Raw genomic sequence first — 18,955 nt, forward strand, 5'->3', positions numbered from 1 at the left:
CCCCCAAACCAACAAAAAAAAGCCAAAAAAACAAACAAAAAAATCACATCGTCTTTCTTAAGTCTTGCTATCGACTATTTTGCATGAGGGCAGAGGTACATATGTATAAATTCACACAGATTCTTCTCTAAGAATTGTAGGAGCGACACACACGCACCCACACACATTGCAACTGGGCTAGAACAGTTTGGGTTTTTGTTATTCAATCCCATACTAAAGCTGTTTTTCTTGCTAACAGTTTGGGCAGTAATCTCTGATTTGCACAAAATGAAGAAGGGAGAGAGGAAAAAGCTGTGATTCTTCAAATGGTCAATAAATCAACAGCAATCTATATTAGCTTTCCTGTGTCTGGGCAACCTAGATATGGTCCCATCTGACACCCTGGTCATAAAGGTTGAAGGAGCAAGGACACTACCGTTTAGCCATCTTACACGCTCTCCATTCCATCCTGTGTCTCTTTCTCTCCACGTGAGGATAGAATGACTCCCCCTGCCTGGGGAGCAGACCAGTGTTTGTTCTGGGGCCCTCCCTTCAAGCGATTCACCCCCAGAGGTTAAAGGGAAGTCTATGAGCCCACAGAGATCATAACAAAGCCAAGACTGAAAAGCAAACCCTCATAGCAAACTCAAAAGCAGGCATTTGCAGGAAACACAGGACATTTGGACCTCCAACCACCTGGTGAAGAGGTGAAGCAGACTGCACCTCCCAGAGCATGTGAGTTGGCATCTCAGAGCAGCCAGTTCAGGGGCCCAAGTTTTCTCCAAACTTGCATCCTCACAGGATTTATCTTGGCATCAACAGAACAAGACGAGGGAAGACTATAAAAATGAGTAGGTGTAGGTGGGGAGTTAAGATAGAACGTCATCATAGCACTGGAAATAATATTCTTTCTAAGACGACAAGGAATTCGATTATCTGATAAGTAATCTTATAGTCACTTTATGAAGATTGTAGCCAATTCAATGAGACAATCAGCAAGTACCTTGCTGAAGATTAGTGAGTTCTTGGAGATTTTAAGAAGAGATGAGAAACCATTCTTGATACACATGTGAAATACAAGACTTCGAGGCCCATCCAAAGGCAGCCTACTCTGGGAAGGGCTACCAGCCTTGCCGGTGGCTCCTGCTGAGAGCTCTCAGAGGAGCGAGGCCTCTGGGAATCAATGCAGTGAGTAAGAGCCTCCACACTAGAATAAGAACTGCCTGGGTTCCAATCCAAAGACTACTATTACTTATGATCTTCAGGAAGTTATGATCTTCAATATGATCTTCAGCAAGTTACTTAGCTTTCAAGCCTCATTTTCTCATTTGTAAACTCTGGTGATACTAGGAACAACCTCATAATGTGGTGTTACATGAGAGACGCGTGTAACATGGTTAGGACAGAAACACGCACTCAGTAAGCTCCTATGAACTGATAGATGTCTCATGATAGCTCCAGCCTGAAGCATCATGCCTGGAAGACAGTAAGTGCTCAATGCAGCTTTGGCCTATTAATTCAGAAAACAGATACTTACTGAGGACCTACTAGACACTAGACACTGTCTGAAGTGCTAGGAAAAGAGCCAAGAACAAGGTCAAGTTCCTGACCTCATGCAGCAGGCCTTCTGATGAGGAGACGGACAAAAAGTGAGGCAAGCCGAGACTGCCTCAGGTAGAGGCGAGTACCGTAAAAACACAGAGCAAGGTGAGGGTGGCGGCAATTTTAGATAGGAAAGGCCTCGCTGGCAGAGCCATCTGAGCAAAGACTTGGATGGCGAGGGGTCAGCCACATGGGCAGAAGGGACAGCCAGTGTAAAAGTCCTAGGGCAAGAACAAGGTCCGTGTGCTGAGGTATTAGGATCGATCAGTGGATGAATTTCCACAGGATCTGAATCTCTCCTGGAGCAGAATCTATGTCTTCTTATAATTCTTTGCAAACATACCTGATCTTTGGCATCAGCTCCTTGAGGGGTGAGGATCAAGTTTTACCTTTATTTGTAATCTGCACAAGTCACCCAATCAGCAGAAGATAACCAGCTGCAAAGACCTTTAGCCTCTCCCAACTATTAAATGATACAGCCCCAAAGGATTCTCTCTTCAGAATCAACACCATCTAATGAAACATCCCTGAATAACTCCCACCCACACTGATCTCGTTCGTCCTTGAACTTACACAGCGAGCACTATCTGTCCTACAGGTCCGGTGGTAGATTCTATTAATACTCCTCTCGTTAATTGTCTGATTCCAGGTTTATCTACTACCTTTCCTATGCCTTTGAGAAATTTCCAAATGTTACTTCATTGCTGTGTTTCTTTACTCTCCATAGAGACTTGCACAATGCAAGGCACACAAGAGGAATTGAAAGCCAGTTGAAGTACATTTTCTCATGAAGCTTTCCATCAGGAGTCTGAGGTTAATTCTCACATGTCTTAATCACTAAGCCACGGTTCCCCTTCAGAGAGCTATTTTAACACCCACGGTTAAAATCCACAAAGGATGCAAAAATTGGCAGTGGTGTACTTTTGTTGAAAATGTTCAACATACTCTATTAAATCAGGCAGGCTTTTGTAGATGTCGTCATCATTAACGCTTTCTTCTGTCGGGAAGGGCCTAGGAGGGAGGGAAAAAAAAAGAGTGAATAGGCAAAAACTAGGCTGGACGTTTACCTCTCACGAAACACATACGCTCAGCTGCTGCCAAAGTGGTCAGATCAGTCACCATGTTTCACACGACTTCTGGGGTTTCTCCCAAAGTGCCTGGCTGTGGCTGTGTCAGGGTCCCCCAGAGGGAGGCATGGCACCTGCTACCTCAAATCACCTGCAGCGATCACGGCTGGTCACCACAGTCATGTGAGCAGTCGTGGACGTGCTGAGGTGCTCATCTGACCTCCCACCAGCCACACACCTGCAGCTCCCCAGCTCAGAGTGGGTCCTTGCCTTTAGCACCATTCAGATTCTTTGCACTTACAGAATCTGATCTGACAAATAACTTGGTAATTAGGTAACAACCATTCTAGCATGACTCAATTCACTAGTATAGATGAGAATTAGAAAACAAAAATGCCATGCCCTTTATATATGATCATTGACTCTGATATACTTTTCTACTCAGACCGTAAGTTGTGTGAGTTGTATTTTTTATTTTTCATCTATTGGACAAATAAGTCAAACAGGCCTCAAAAAGAGTACGATGTTTTCTTTGTCCCCTGCTCAGAGAAAATCACTTTAGTTTCTACCCTATTCCTAGCCATTGGCTTCCCTTGTCTGCTTCGTACTATGAACTTTATTCATAATACCAACATAATGCCCTAAATTTATGTCTAACAAAATCACAGTGATTATACTATAGTGCCAAAAGTTTTACCCTCTTTTACATGAAGTCAGCATGTCATATGTTCCATAAAAACAAGAGGATCCATCAAAATAAAAAATAAGCACTAGATAATTACTAAATAATTATATTTAGTATAGTGAAAACATTTTCACGTTCGTTTATGTATTAACTTAGTACTTAAGACATCTGAGGAACATATATTTTTCAAATAAATTAAAATGTGTGAGAAATGCCAGTTTCAAAATCCTTTTTAAAATAAATTTTGACACATTTTATTATACTCTTATATACAAGTCTATTGTAGTAAAAAATTGAAATTATAAGTAAGAAGGAAAAAGTATAAGGAACAAGGAAAAAACTCTTCTATATATAGTTTCAGAACCAACAATATATAAATACATAAGAATAGAATCATGCTATTTCAAAATTTGCTGTTTGCATATAAAAAAATATATGTTGACATGGAAAGATAATCATGTATTGAAGAGAAAATGACAAGGTATGGAACATTTATCCGGCCTAGAGACTACTGTAGAAAGCTGCCAGACTCATGGCCCATTTCTGAGGAAGGGTCTGTGGGTGTCTTCCCCAAGATCACTGTGCTTTGTACCCAGGGACTGGGCTGTCATGCTCGGATCCTCTCTGTTTGAATCTGAATGTGAACAGAAAAATGGAAGCAACAGAAGAAGAGACCCAGGGGCACAGAGCCCCATAACGGCTGGAGACTGAATTATGGAGCCCTGAGGAAATCAGGTAAAAAATGAGATCCATTCCATTTCCGTGTGGCCTGGCTGTGTGGCTACTGAAACTGTTTTTCTGTATTTCTAACATTCCTAATAATACAACCTTCTGACTGACCTAACTTGAATATGCAGTATTTTAAACAGAAAAGGCCCGACACAACATAACACATCTACCTTTCCATATTTAACTGACTGCATAATGCTTCACTGCATGGAGAAGGTATAATTTAAACAATTTACAGTGAACCCTTGAACAACAAGGTTTGAACTGCACACGTCCACTTATAAATGGATTTTTTTCAATAGTAAATACTACAATACTACACGATCCACAGTTGGTTGGAACCACAGGTGCAGAGGAACTGAGGATGCAAAGGGCCGAATATAAGTTATACTTAAATTTTCAACTGTGTGGATGGTTGGTGCTCCTAATTCCCACGTTTTTCAAGGATCAACAGTACTTCCAAGTTTTTCACTTAGTTCCAAACTTTCAATACACCTTCTCGAACATATTATTTCATACTTGTCTGATTATTTCTGAAACGCCTAGAAGTTGTGACTTATTGTTATGGCCTACAGAATATAAATGTACTGCGATATCTTTTTTTAAAATATCAATTTACTTAAGCATTTGTGTTTGTCTTAATGAATCACCTGTATAGGAATGTTAGAGGGAGTTAAAAGAAAGAACTGTATCAGTGACAGTCACCAGTGACTTGAGAACGATGTTTAGCCAATGTGTCTTATTCAATGCTACGAATCAGTTCTTACTTGCTCGATAAATTTCAAATGTCTATTGAGCACTTATATACCCGGCCACTCTTCATGAATGAGATGTGGTCCCTGTATGCAAAGTGCTTTACACATAGTAGCCATTCAATAAACAATCACTTCATTGAACTGAACAGGACGTACGAACCACAGAGAAGCTAGCTTACCTGATTCCTGTGGCCAGTGCTACAGGTGTGCGAGAGAGTCGTGATAATGTTTCTATAACCTGAGAAAAGAGGAAAGGGCTCACTGGACGTGTATTTCAGAAAAAAATATTTTTTTTCAAAAACAGTAGTTTTACAATCCAATATTAACAATAGCAGTGGAAACGTAAGTTTGCAGGTGTCACCAAAGTGCAGAAAGGGAAGAGTTGTAACTGAGAAGTATATACACCTACCTATAATTTTGTCCCTTTCCTTAATTTTCTGACTCTACTTATAATTTTGTCCCTTTCCTTAATTTTATGACTCTAAGCAGATTACTAACCATGTGGTTTGCAGTTTCTTGATCAGTAAAAACAAGGAGTTAGGGTAATTCTAAAGTTCTCATGTCTCCCCTACTACATGATCTGAAAGACCCTGTAACGCCGCTCTGTCCAAAACAGTAGACACTAACCACACAGAGGCTATTTAAATTTAAATTAATTAAAATTTTAAAAACAAAAAATCAGGTTCCTTAGTTGGACTAGCCATGTTGCATGTGCTCAGTAGCCCATGCGCCTAGTGGCTACGGCATTGGACGACACAGACATCAAACACTTCCGTTATCACAAAAAGTTCTATTGGACAGAACTGCTGTATAGCAAAGTGGTTCAGAGGGTGGGCTCTCCAGCCAGACCACGTCATGTGAGTTCTGATCCCGACTTCACCATTTATTAGCTGTATATCCGTATGCAAACTACTTAATTTCTCTGGGTCTCAGCTTTCTCTTCTGGCTACTGCCTATAATAATTAAGTTAGGTTATTAACAATCACTATCTTATTATGAGAATTAAAAAGATAATACATGTAAAGCATTTATATGGTAGCTATTCTTTATAATTGCCAACTTCAAGAAAATTACCTTATTCTAATTCTGAATATTTTCAGAAAAGGAATTTCCTAAATTACCCTTAATTATCTGTATCTGTTTCAAAAATTCTTCATAAAGGTCTTCAGTACCTAACCCTCGATGTGCCCTGCTAGATCTTTAGCGTTAGTACATAGCAACTGTACCCTTCCTTCCCACGTTTACACCTAACAGCATCTCTTTCAAAGACTTACTGAGGAAGCTAATGAGCTAAAATGTGTTTTTCTCATGAAACCTCTTTCTATGATAATAGATATAATTTGTCTTAAGTATCTAAACAAAACGTAAATACATTCTACTACAAGGCCTATTCACAATGAGAAAACAGAAAGAGAAAAGGTAAAAATCTATCTCTAGGTTGAGGTAGTCTTTGAATTCCCCAGTTCAAAGATGGAAATGTTTCCAGTACTAGGAGTCACATAAGGGTATTAGCCACACATATACTCATTTATCACCTAACTTCAGGAGGCAGTATATTGTTGTGGTTACAAACTCTGAACTGAGAACACCTGGATGAGCTAGGCCCACCTTCACCAGCCTCTATAAAATGTGGATAATAACAACTACCTAACTGCCTCACAGAGTTACTGAAAAATTAAATGACACGATGCCCATCAAATGCTTAACTCAACAAATGTGAACTGTTATTAATACATAAAATAAAATAATCATTACATACAAATGAAATTTAATCTAATCGAAGGCCTTTATGCAATTTCTTTCTGGTTTAACCTTGCTGAAGAGCAAAAAACAACCTCCTAGGTAACACTTGATATCGATTAATATCCATAAGAAAGATAAAGCAACTTCAGTGAGTTTGTAAATTCAGAAGATCATGAACGAAATAATACATTTATCAAAATAAACTGATTCAAGATAAAAATAATCATCTGCTAAGTTTCCAAAAATATGCATTATTGAGTGAAAAGTCTAGCTATTGGAGGAGTCCAGGATAACCTGTGGAGTAATATTTAGACTGCTGAATTAACTACATTGTTGCATTCTAGCATGAGCCTTATCCTGATGTAGCACTGTTCTAAAGTTATGGGGTGAAGTCGGCTTCTAAATCGTTTTTTCACAGCAGTGTCACTACTCAATAACAAGAGAAATAGTACAGCATTAGTACTGCTATGTGTTTTACTACTGCTATTATTTAACACAAATGTTAAAACACCAGAACTAGTCACAACCTGTCCCCGTCACACAAGACTGTATGTAGTTTGATTTTTTTAATACAATTGTCCACCAGAGGGAGCGAGACAATAGTCTATCACTTCACTCCTGCATTGAATGTAAGTACAAACATTTCTGAAAATTAACATGCTGAAACCAACTGTTATTTACTTAAAAGGATTGTCTAGTCTATTCAATGATAGAAAAATAACATAAAGATAAAAGTTCAGTGGATGGGACTGAAGGATAATAGGTAGCATGTCTTAAAGTGAATCTCCCAGGGGACTATCACTCAGTTTTGTATCTATCTTATTGTACATCAAGTCCATCCATTAACTCAAGTTTAGCCAAAGCAAATAAGGACTGTTTGGTCAATGTAGTGTTTTTAGAACAGTGTGTATTCTATATAAAGGTGGAGTGTATCCGGATTTGGAATAGACAAGTACACAAATTAATGCCAGATTCTGAAGTCCTCTGTGTGGAGAATGACCTGCTGTTAGAAACATCCTTCAAGTATATTTACAAAAGAAAATAGCCCCAAGGGCGGTAAGAAGACTATTTGCCTTGAAATGTCTTAATTTCTAAATTGTTGCCTCAAATAACATGACATATGGACATTTACTCCCAGAAAGGGGGATAACAAGTTAGAATATTTGCAGGTTAATAGGCTGAAAACGAACGACTAAATCCACATCATGGATTTTCTTTCTCTACCTACATCCATCCCTTGTTTGATAAGAAGAATGGCATTTGCAAAGAACTGAAAAAATTCCAGATAACAAGAATAAGAGTTACCGTGCGAGGAAGGTGGGAGAGGCGAGCAGGGCTTCTGTGTGTCTGCTTTAGAGGGGTGGGTTAGATCCCAGAATCTATGAAGGGTCATTGACAAGTTTAAGGAAGATAGCAGGGTCAAAACTGCATTTTTAGAAGATCACTCAGCAAAGTGAAGGACAGACCGGGGTAGGAGGACATGGGATACAGACAGGGACCAGGAGACCCACTGGGGGTGGGGGGGTTCTCAGTCATCCAGGTGAGAAATGAGAGGTCTACAGGAGAGCTAGAGAAGAGGTGGAAATATGCGAAGTATTTAGGAACAGCGGCTGACACACCATGGAGGCTGAGGAAGGAGGAAGAACCCGGGACCACCTGGGCCGGCTGTTACAGCGTAGAGGGGCCACAGTGCTCCGGGATGCTCCCGAGCAGGAAACCCTCGTCCTCGGTTCCCTCCAAACGCCTGACTACATTCATCCTTGTCTCGGCCAGGCTGGTCCCCACCCAGAGCCTTCTCTGACCATCTCCCTCCTCCAGTCTGGGTTCTTTCTGTCCCTACAGGACCCTGGACATAACTCTGCGCTAGCACCTATCCCCTTATTCAAAATTTATCTGCTGTTTAAAATATTTCAAAAGGACTCGTGTTTATCTTTTCAATTGAAATAATGCAGAAATACATAAAAGTTGCCCACCCCCCCCACACACACCCCTCTCTCACCTTCTGCCTAAAGGAGACCAGAGCTAAGAATCTGGTGTGACTCTTGCAGAACTGTTTTTTTCTTTTTCTTTATGATTATTATTTTAGGTAATGTGTTTCTGTTATACAGATTTCTCTACCAACGTGCTTTTGTCATTTACCAACATATCACGTATAGTGGTGTCAACACATACAGATCTTTATTCATTTTAATGAATTCATTCATTCATTTATTCATTTGAATGTTGTATCACATTCCAGTGTCTGTATATAACATCATGATTTAACGCTTCCCCTGCCAGTGAACTTTTTCAACATTTTGCTACAACAATGCTGCAATTACCATCCTTGCCAAATACCTTTTCAATTGTGTGCAGGTATTTCTATAGGAAGGATTCCTAGATGGGCTGACTAGGTATAACCATTGCTCTTCAATAAGTATGCACAAACTCGCATTACCCCCGAAGAGTGTGTAAGAATACAATAAGGCATTCTAATGACCTGTTTGTCTGTCTTTCCCATCCAACAATGGAAAATACCTTAAGGGCAGGGAAACTGCTTCTTCACTGTTCTATTCCCATCACTGCACTCACAGCCAGCCTCCAAACAACCACTTAACACAAAAATATTTGTTGCTCAAACAAATGAATGACTACCACTTACCCTGCAAAATTGTTGTGCGGATTAGTTATAATATGTGTAAAGATATGTAAAGAGTTTAGCCTGCCACAAGTGAGGAATGAATGAGTAATTGAAGAAGCCCATTATGAAAATTAAATATTAAGTATGAGAAACAGTTGCTTATCTCCTCAAACCTAGAGACAACGTACGCAGTGGCACGCCCCTCCCCATCAAAATTTTCCCCCTAATGATAATTTTTATTTAGCTTGGGCTCTTTATTTTTTCCATCCCCATTAGTCAGTTTAAAAGCCATGAAAGAAAAACAGTTTGCCAAAACTGAATGGCAACACTGTACGCCAATAAAGCTACCCATTTTACCTCTTCTCTTCATGAGACCTTCTGGCTAATTCTCACCCTCTGCTTATCTGGCACATTAGTGCTGTTGATATCGTAGTTTGTGAGAAAAGCAAGTCCACCGTGCAGAAGCAGTTTGCCGTAGCTCCTTCCAAGGTCATGAGTTAAGGAAGCCATGGACATAGAGAAGAACTCAAGGAACCATGGGGACCAGCACACAGGTCTGTCAAGAAGTACTAATTAATTATGGCTTTACCTCCTTGAGCTCTCTACTCTGAAGTTGTATCTCTTAACTCTCTCCCTGAGCCAATGGGAAGGCTATAAAGATTCCTGAACAGGGCTCTGGATTCAATAGGAGCTCCTGGGGAAGTGCTTCTTCCAGGAAGATAGGTTGAAAAAGGGCCATCAGGTGGCTTCAAGCTTGAGCCCCAAGCACCTGACAAGCTTGGCAGTTCAAGAACGGTCTGCAGCATTGCAGCACCACAGCACGAAGCTACCACCTAGCAGCTGAAGCTATGGGCAGGGATGCTGCATCATGGTTCCTACAGGCTCAGAGCAAGTGCCCTGTGGGTTCACGGAGGAAAAACCCAAACCCCAGAGGACGTAATCGGAAGTGTGGGCCTGGGGGTGCTGGGCTGAGTAATTCAGACAGGATAGGCCTGTAGACTAGACTGAGTGCAACCAGAAGCAACCCAGAGATCTGGTATTATGCAGGCATCTGATTCTCTGCCAGTGAGGCCTAACTCTAAATCCAACCAGATGGTGAGTTTCAGGCTAACAATATATCTCACTTTCTCCTAGGAAATCAACAGAACTCATTATCTTAATTTCCTTTGCAGTTCTAATCTCACACAGCAAATTACCCCATTAGGATACACTGCAGCTTAGTGTCATTTCTAGCAACATGTTTACATCTTTCCTAAAATAGCTGGTTGTTGCTTTGAATACTGTAGAAGGCTGTTGAAAAACATCCCTAGCACTCCTTCTGTGGGTAAAGCAAAGCAGTACAACTAGATAAGATGAATAAAACATTACTTCTGTATCAAGAAGATTATGAACTATGGGAAACTCATTTGCATTGTTCAGAAGAGTAGAGTATCTATATGGGTTTAAGTGGTCCAAATTACAGTTTGTGCAGACCTTGATACTGATCATAAATGCAAGAATTATTCTGTATGTATTATTCTGAGTCTTCAAAAGTAAAGCTCTATAGAGAAAAAGAACCTCTCTTTAGGAAAGTCATATACTAGACTGGTTAAGATGCAGGCTTAAGACTCAAATTTTCTGGACTCCCATCCCAGCTCCACCACTCACTAGTTGGGTAACCACAGAAGAATGTCCTGTACTTCTACTGCTATTTCCTAATGCCATTGTTGCCACCATCATCATTGGTAAAGTAAGATTTGGTCTTTGCAAAGCACTTCAGAAAATAACATGTGATGTCTACCTCAAGTTATCATAGGATACAAAGGAAAGCTTTCTAATGGCTGGGAATACATTTAATAAATTATGTTGTACATTCGAGTACTTGATGGCTAGCGTTTGTTAATAGTTGCCAACAGTTGCTAAGCTTGTCTAATTGTAACACTATGCTTTTTAAAAATGAGGACTGTTGACAGTAAATGTTTTTCTTTTATTTAGCATTCATTTCCTGCTTCCGTGTAATTAATGTTTAATCAAAATAATCAAATAAAAAATATAAACTCCTGTCATACCAAAGTATGTCTAACAGGCTAAAAACAATTGCATTTGACCTTGCTACAGTGAATTTTAGTAAAAAACAAACAAATGTTCCACGCCTAGTCTGTTCGTGAAGATATAACACTAATAACGACCAGAATCACATCCAGCTCATAAAAGAGCTCTAAGAACTGACAGTACAAAGAGATGGGCTCAGAGAAGCTTCAGCACACATCGCTCCACAGTCCCCATCCCCTCCACACCTCACTGCCTCAAATAAATATAAAAATCTATGTAACTAGAGTGTGTCTGTCATTTAACCACAATTTCAGGACAAGTCCTTTAGCTGAATCCCCATCCCCAACCATATGACAATCCCTCCCAACTCCATCCTCTACAGAAATTCTAGAGCCATCCCCACATTTTGTTCAAGTGATTCTTTGAGAGGCTGATGAAAGTTCTTGGTCCTTTCCTCAGAGGGAGGGAAAATAAAGACTGTTTATACTAATACACAGATACACATAGACATATAAGTATACATAATTCTGCATTTTATCTCAAGAAATCCAGGGACCTCTTGAAGACCATTCATGGATTTCCTAGATTCTCATTCCATCTCCTTCTTTGCCTATAATAAAACCAAGGCCCAGAAAAATTAACTAGCTTGTCCAAGGCCAAAGAACTGAGAGCAACAGAATTGGTACCAGAACCCAGGTCCCTTTTCCTCTACCCAGGCTACTGCTCTTTCCAACTCACCATCCTGCCCATGGATCTCCTGCGTTTACTCAGGGAACATCTGTGGAACACTCACTATGGGCTAGATACACCTGATAAACTCCATTTTGTTATACTGAGGATAGCAAAATGGAGACTATATAATTCCTACTCTCAAAAACCCACCATCTGTTGGGAAAGACCACAAGGGTGGATAGTGGAAACACAGACCTAGTATTACAAAGTGCGTCCATAGCCCAGAGGAGAGAGCAAGGCCAGCTGTCCCCCTCAGCCTGAAGAACAGTCAGAGAGGCTCAAAAGGGTCTTTAGAAGAGGTGACCCTGGGCTGCATCTTGAAGGGCAACAGGGAACTTCCCAGACTCTCTGCAGGTTATAAGAGGTCTGATGGGTGAGAACCATCATGCTCTGGTTTCACCTCCTCCCTCATCGCATGCTCCAGTGAGAACACTTGCCCCTTACTCTCTGAGAAGCTCTTTGTAGTTGCCATTTCCTGAATAATATTTTCCTTATTTGGTTGACGGTGAATAGTTTTCAGGTTCTAAGAGAGAGGTCACTAAGCAAAGCTTTTCTAAACCAAACAGACCAGCACTTGTCTCATGAGGCACTTCAACACCATCGAGGTCTTGCTGTCTCTGCATTCTCGGCCTCCACACTCGTCCCCTGAAGACCCAAAATAGAGCATCTTTCCTTCAAACCTGTTTCTGCTCCCTATTCCCAATGAGCCCACGGTCTCACTCCTCTCCCTCACCTGCCCAGACAGCCAGGAAACTTTCTAGACAGGCACTTCTTCTTCATACCCCATCCTACCAATTCTCCCTTTTAAATGTATCTCAGATCCAACTCCTTCTCTCTTCCTGTGCTCAGGTCCTCTCTATCTCTTGCCTCAATCACTGGAAAAGCCTTCCAATTCATCTCCATGCCTTCAATTTCACTTCCTTCATCTTCTACATGGCTACCACAGAGGCTGTATGACATTTCAAAACTGTCAATCTGGGCACACCACCATCACCACTCTGCCCACCTTAAAATTCTTAAATGTTAGCCTTCGTGCAGAGATCAGATTATTTAGCAGGGCACTCAGAGCCTTCAATTGATTGGATCTGCTCCCCACCCGCTTCCAGCCTTCCCTTGCCACCAACTCTCCCCACATCTCCTGTTCAACCCCATACAACCACCTTGCCTGCTGTGCCCCAGACAGACTCTAGAATTTACTCCATACATGTAAATTCTACCAGATCAAAACATTCTTTTTACTAAAATTCACAGAAGTGGTTTCAAAATGAACACTTTCAGACTAAAGAGCAGGCAGGGAAAAAGCAAACTGGTACCAGCAGTGCTAATTTTCTCACACCAAGTAAAAAGAAGTTACAATTTTTCTTCCACACTGTTCTAACCATCCCCTGGGTCCAAATACCAAAGCAGATGAAACCTGAAATTCATCAGTGCAGAGTTAGGTGTCTGGAAGCACAACTCTCTAGTTAGACATCAGAACAAACATAAATACTGCTTCTCCTAAATTTACACTGGTCTGTGAGGATGTGTTGAAGTTAGTACACCATAAAGGATTCAACTTTTTGTAGGCAACTAAAAAGAAATACTTTAGCTTGAAAACATAATCATATTTGCAAATCATTCCCTGCCTTTACACAGAGTAGAGATACAATCTACAAAATTCACGTGGCGCTTTTAATATCTTCACTACTACAAAAGGAAATCTAGTTGTGGGCCCTGTAGGTAAACACTGATTACTCACTGTACAATTATAGTAATGACTCTAGCTCAGCACTTGAGGTGGTAGCAGTGTTATTACCAGCTCACTAAGAACCCACTGTGGCTTTCACACAACTCACTTTAAACAGATGTGTCCTATGTGTTAGCATCAGGCCAGAGGACAGGTTGTTTATGAGACCAGAAATAGACTGGGGGAGTTCTATGTGACTTAAGGGACTTGGAAAATAGAATGAATTTTCAAAGCTGCCTACAAAGCATTCAGCTGGGTCAAAGTTAACATATTTTCCAAACCCAGCTCACTTTCAAAGTCACGCAGAGATCTCTGCTTCCTGCATGCTGCCCCCATGGCTATTCCCACTTTAAAGGCTGAAATCACATGGAGTGCAGGAACAAACAGGCAATGCCAGGAAGACAGATCCAATGGTGGAGTAGAACATGTCCCTTTCTGCCAGCCTGGAGATGCTCCATCTTTAGTCCCTACCGCGAGACTGCTCACAGAGCAGAAGGAAATTTCTGCAAAAGTTATTCTCATATTTCAAATCATCTAATAGAAATTGCACCTTGGACTACAGGACTAGGAGAACAAAATGACGGCCCTTAAAATGTGTCTTTGTTCTGGCTGGTCTGGTAACGCTGGTCATTTCATACCGCTTGGAAATGCTCGTTTTCATACGTGCTTGAGCAATTAAAAAGCAGGTAAACTCATTCTTTATTATGTAAGAAACAGTTTCTAGACCAGAGCTGACCATTAGAAATATGTGAGCCACACACATAACTTTAAAATTCTAAGAAGCTACATTAGAAAAAATAAAGACAGGTGAAATTAACTTTAATCTTATACCTTATTTAATTCAATGTATTTATAATAGCATCATTTCAATATGTAATCGATAAAAAACAAGACATTTATATTGTTTTATTTTTTTATTCTAAATCTTCAAGATCTGGTGTGTATCTTATAGCACATCTAATTCAACCAAGGCATATTCGAGCGCTCAAGAGCCACATGGAGTGAATGGCTATAGAGTAGACAGCCCAGGTCCAGACAAAACCCTTCCGAGCGCTCACAGCATACAGGAAAAGGAGTCAGATCCGTAGTGAAGAAAAGGTTGGGCCGAACCTTTCATTTTACAGATGCAGGTGGTAGCTACAAGTGGCACGGCCCCCTCGAACTCCACAGCTCCATGTGCTTGAAAGAGAGCCAGAGCCTACACATCTGGACGCCCAGGGTCCGTTTTAGTAGAACCAGCGGAGTGCTAAAGAGACCCTGAAAGGGAGTGGGGAGCCCCCGGGGGAGGAGGAAACTGCCCCTCCCCACAAGCCTTCTCTATTTCACATTTCCCCGCCATCTATAAGTGCCAATTGTTTGATCATTCTCTCCACCTGCCAATCTGACGGTCACCCACCAGGACATTCATCACCTATCCCAGGCCAGCCTTGGCCCCGCAGACACGCGCTGAAAGCTGGTCAAGTCCTCTGCGCCCAATGTGCTCGCAGTGGGGTTGGGAGACAGACAAGGAAATAATCACAAAGATCCAGGTAAGGCATTACACAGGTGGTAACAGTTGTGGAGGGATGATGTACAGGGCTTGTAAGAGCAGAAGGACAGACAGTCTTTGTCTAAGACTTCAGGGGATGCTTCTCTGAGGAACGGACATGGAAGTTGAGATCTGAATTTCTAATGAGGTTTTTAAAATTTTTGTTGGAGTATAGTTGACTTACAATGTTGTATTAGTTTCAGGTGTACAGTAAAGTGAGTCAGTTATACATATACATGTACCCACTCTCTTTTAGATTCTTTTGAGCAGACGCTCCATTCCAGCATTTTTCACACAAAAGCATTAATGTGTTTAGTATGTGCTATAGCTTGAATGTTTGCATCCCCCCAAAATTAATATTTTGAAACCTAATCCCCAATGTGACGGTACTGGGCTGTGAGGCCTTTGGGAAGTGACTGGGTCATGAAGGCTAATGGGATTGGTGCCCTTCTAAAAGAGACCCCAGAGAGCTCATACCCCACTTCCACCATGGGAAGACACAGCGAAAAGACATCTATGAACCAGGTAGCAGTGCATACCAGACACTGAATCAGCTGGCACCTTGATCTTGGACTTCCCAGCCTCCAGAACTGTAAGAAATAAATTTCTGTTGTTTAAAGCACCCGGTCTCTGGTATTTTGTCATAACAGCCTAAATGGACTAAGAAAATGTCTAGCATCATTCCTTCTTTCCATTTATTTCTAACCCTATTTCTTCTTGTTCTTTCTCCCAAACAGGGAAGGTCACTGAGTTCCAGAGATCAATAAACTCACCGAGTCTGTGAGCCAGTGCGACTGTGATGAGAATGGGCTCCCAAATATCTGCCTCCGACAAGGGCTTCTCCCCTCTGACCTGACCGCATTTATCAGACTTGACAAGTTACAGTACAATTTCCCAGGCATCCTGAGGCGGGTTCGATCCAGGCTGCCAATGGCCATGTAGAAGTTAGGACTGCATTTGATAGGCCACAGAGTTAAGCAAGTGTTTAAGGAGGACGGTAACATGTTCAGATTTGTTTTCTAGGATAACTGTAACTGTGCTGGCTGTTCAACAGATTAACTGAAAGAGAAACACACTCGTAGAATGGAGACTAGAGAAGAGAGACAACTCCAAGTTCAGGTGACAAAGCACACAGCATGGCCCGGGGCACTATGATGTGAAGGAGGGAATACATTCAAGGGCATTTCAGAATATATTCAAGTAAGGTAAGACAGCTACACAAATGTGATTCTCAGATGGCTAAGACCCATGTTTTCCAACACTGGCTGAAAGTCAGAAACAGCTGAGGAGCTTTTAAAAAACACCTATATCCACGCCTTGCTTTCATAAAATATGACTCAGTCTGCAGTGGGGGTCCAGCATCAGGAGTTTTAAAAAGCTTCCCAGGTGATTATAATATATAGCCAGGGATGAAAACCACTAGCTTGGATACTAGAACAGCTTTTTGAATCCCTAAAGTCAAGCAGAAACAGTATGTTTTTTAATCTTTAATTTAGCAAATAAGTATTAAGTGCTTAAGATAGGCACTAAATTACGTGTTTAGGTTTATTTACTCCCATAAAATCTGAGTTATGTGATTTTCTTATTTTAATACAATAAGAACCCTCTAAGGGTCAGAAGTGGAATGATTTCTAGGAACATGATAAGCCAATAGCAGAACCTAGATTTGAACCCAGATCTGAATACTCAGATCTGCTAAAAGCAGACGATGCTGCCATTACCTTTAGAGTTGGGCCTTTGATTGTCATCTGACTTATAGTGTTCCATAATTTGCAGATATCTTGATCCCCAAGGAGTGTAACCACCTCAAAAGCTAAACCATGCTCCATGTTCCACTGAACCCTCAGCTGTGTCTAACACCATGTGAACAACAGTAGCATCTAAACTCACCTGCTACTAAATTCACCATCACACTGCTGAAGCAAGGGTGGGCTATCTTTTCCTTATTTTGCCAAAACAGAAACCTTGACTATATTTTCACAGAAAACCTCTTTCAGGGTTACAATACACAAAGTATTATGGAAATATAAATCCTGTATATTCATAGCATAAAACAATTCCTTTAATAGTGTAGTTCAAATTCATATGGAAATATAAACATGTCATAACAGTAACTTCCTGCATCTTTTTGTCTGAACAATAAACAAACAGGAAACATATACTATTAAAGTAACCACCTACAAAAGCCCATGTAAATTTCAACAAGTAACAAAGACATTAATATTTACTAAACAAGGGCTGCCTCATTATGCAGTCATGCTAACTGCTTATGAAAATTTATTAGTACATTTGCTCTGTAACATTTAGGTACTAATTCATGTATAATAAAATGTCCAAGAAAACGTGTATGATCATAATTAATTCTAAGTTATTTCCATATCTTATTTGTTTGAAACTCAGAGAGCAGAGTTTAGCTGCAGAAATAATTAATTTATATGTAAAATTTTCTCGTACTGTCAAATTGAACACAAGAGGAGCAGTTAACACAGCAGAACCCACTTAGAAGGGTCTGACTGTTCAAAGCTAGAGCCCATGGGCTCATGTTCCTCCATCTGGTTGGTAATTAAGTAGACTGTAAGGAAACATAGTATTCTATTTTCTCTAAGGGTTATTTCTCTGTTTAGAAGTATAAATATTTATATGGATTTAAAGTTAACCTCATCTAAACAAAAATAACACTGGTAAACAACTGAGTGCTATTATATATTATATATATTTACACGCACACATACACACCCATCGATGCCAATCTTTATGCTGAGCACTTTATTAAATGCTCACAACCACCTTATGAAGAAGATAACGTCATCATCTTCATTTGAGAGAAAGCTAAACTGAGGAACAGAGAGGTTAAAGAGGCCATACTCCAGAGGCAGCGAGCAGTAAAGCCAACAGCTGCACACAAGTGATCTGACCCAGAATGTGTGCTCTCTTGATCACTACACATGCTGCCTCCCATATGAAAGTACGGATGATACATGGTTTGGGAGCTACAAAGAGGTGAAAGACACTGTCCTCGTGGTCCAGAAGCAAGAGCTCTGCCTGTTGGAACTAAGCAAGCCCACACACGCTCAGACCCACATGCTGGAAACTAAAACCATGAAAATCAAGACAGCTCGTGATTACTGCTAGATAAATGGTAGAGCCAACTAGGGAAGGTGCCTGTGCTATAACTCACCACCCTTTCCATATTTGTCATAACTTCTCACATTTGAAATATTACATATCTGTTTATTATCTGTCTCCCTGAACTAGAGTATAAGCTCCATGAGAGCAGGGGGTGTGTCAGCCCTGTTCCCAGCAGTATTTACGGCCCCTAGAAACCACAGAGCTCACAGATGCTCAATAACTATATCTGAACAAGGGAAGGACTGAGGAGCACCCACAAATAGAAGCACAATAGAAGGAGATGGATTCACGATGGGGGATTTTGAAATAGGACTGAAGAGGCTAGCTGGAAGCACATGGTATTAAATGTTAGGCTAAGGGCTTCCCTGGTGGCGCCGTGGTTGGGAGTCCGCCCGCCAATGCGGGGGACGCGGGTTCGTGCTCCAGTCCAGGAGGATCCCGCATGCCGCGGAGCAGCTGGGCCCGTGGGCCATGGCCGCTGGACCTGCGCATCCGGAGCCTGTGCTCCGCGACGGGAGGGGCCGCAGCAGTGGGGGGCCCGTGTACCACAAAAAAAAAAAAAAAAAAAAAGTTAGGCTAAGGAGGCTGTTTATTTATGGGGAGCTAATAAAGATTTCTGAGCTGGAGAA

The 18,955-nt window shown here is 41.0% G+C and overlaps 1 protein-coding gene across 1 annotated transcript in view; it reads right to left on the minus strand.

Moving 5' to 3' along the window:
* The window catches only part of VAV3 (vav guanine nucleotide exchange factor 3), a 395,580-nt gene that overhangs the window by 214,382 nt on the left and 162,243 nt on the right, over nucleotides 1-18,955 (minus strand). The window contains exons 3-4 of the mRNA XM_060026411.1: nucleotides 4,997-5,055; nucleotides 2,527-2,592 (exon numbers count right to left, since the gene is read on the minus strand). Of these exons, the coding sequence (XP_059882394.1) occupies nucleotides 2,527-2,592; nucleotides 4,997-5,055 (125 nt within the window). The remainder of the gene's footprint in view (nucleotides 1-2,526; nucleotides 2,593-4,996; nucleotides 5,056-18,955) is intronic.

Source organism: Delphinus delphis, chromosome 1 (assembly GCF_949987515.2).
Source record: "Delphinus delphis chromosome 1, mDelDel1.2, whole genome shotgun sequence".
In the NCBI taxonomy this organism is placed as follows: domain Eukaryota; kingdom Metazoa; phylum Chordata; class Mammalia; order Artiodactyla; family Delphinidae; genus Delphinus; species Delphinus delphis.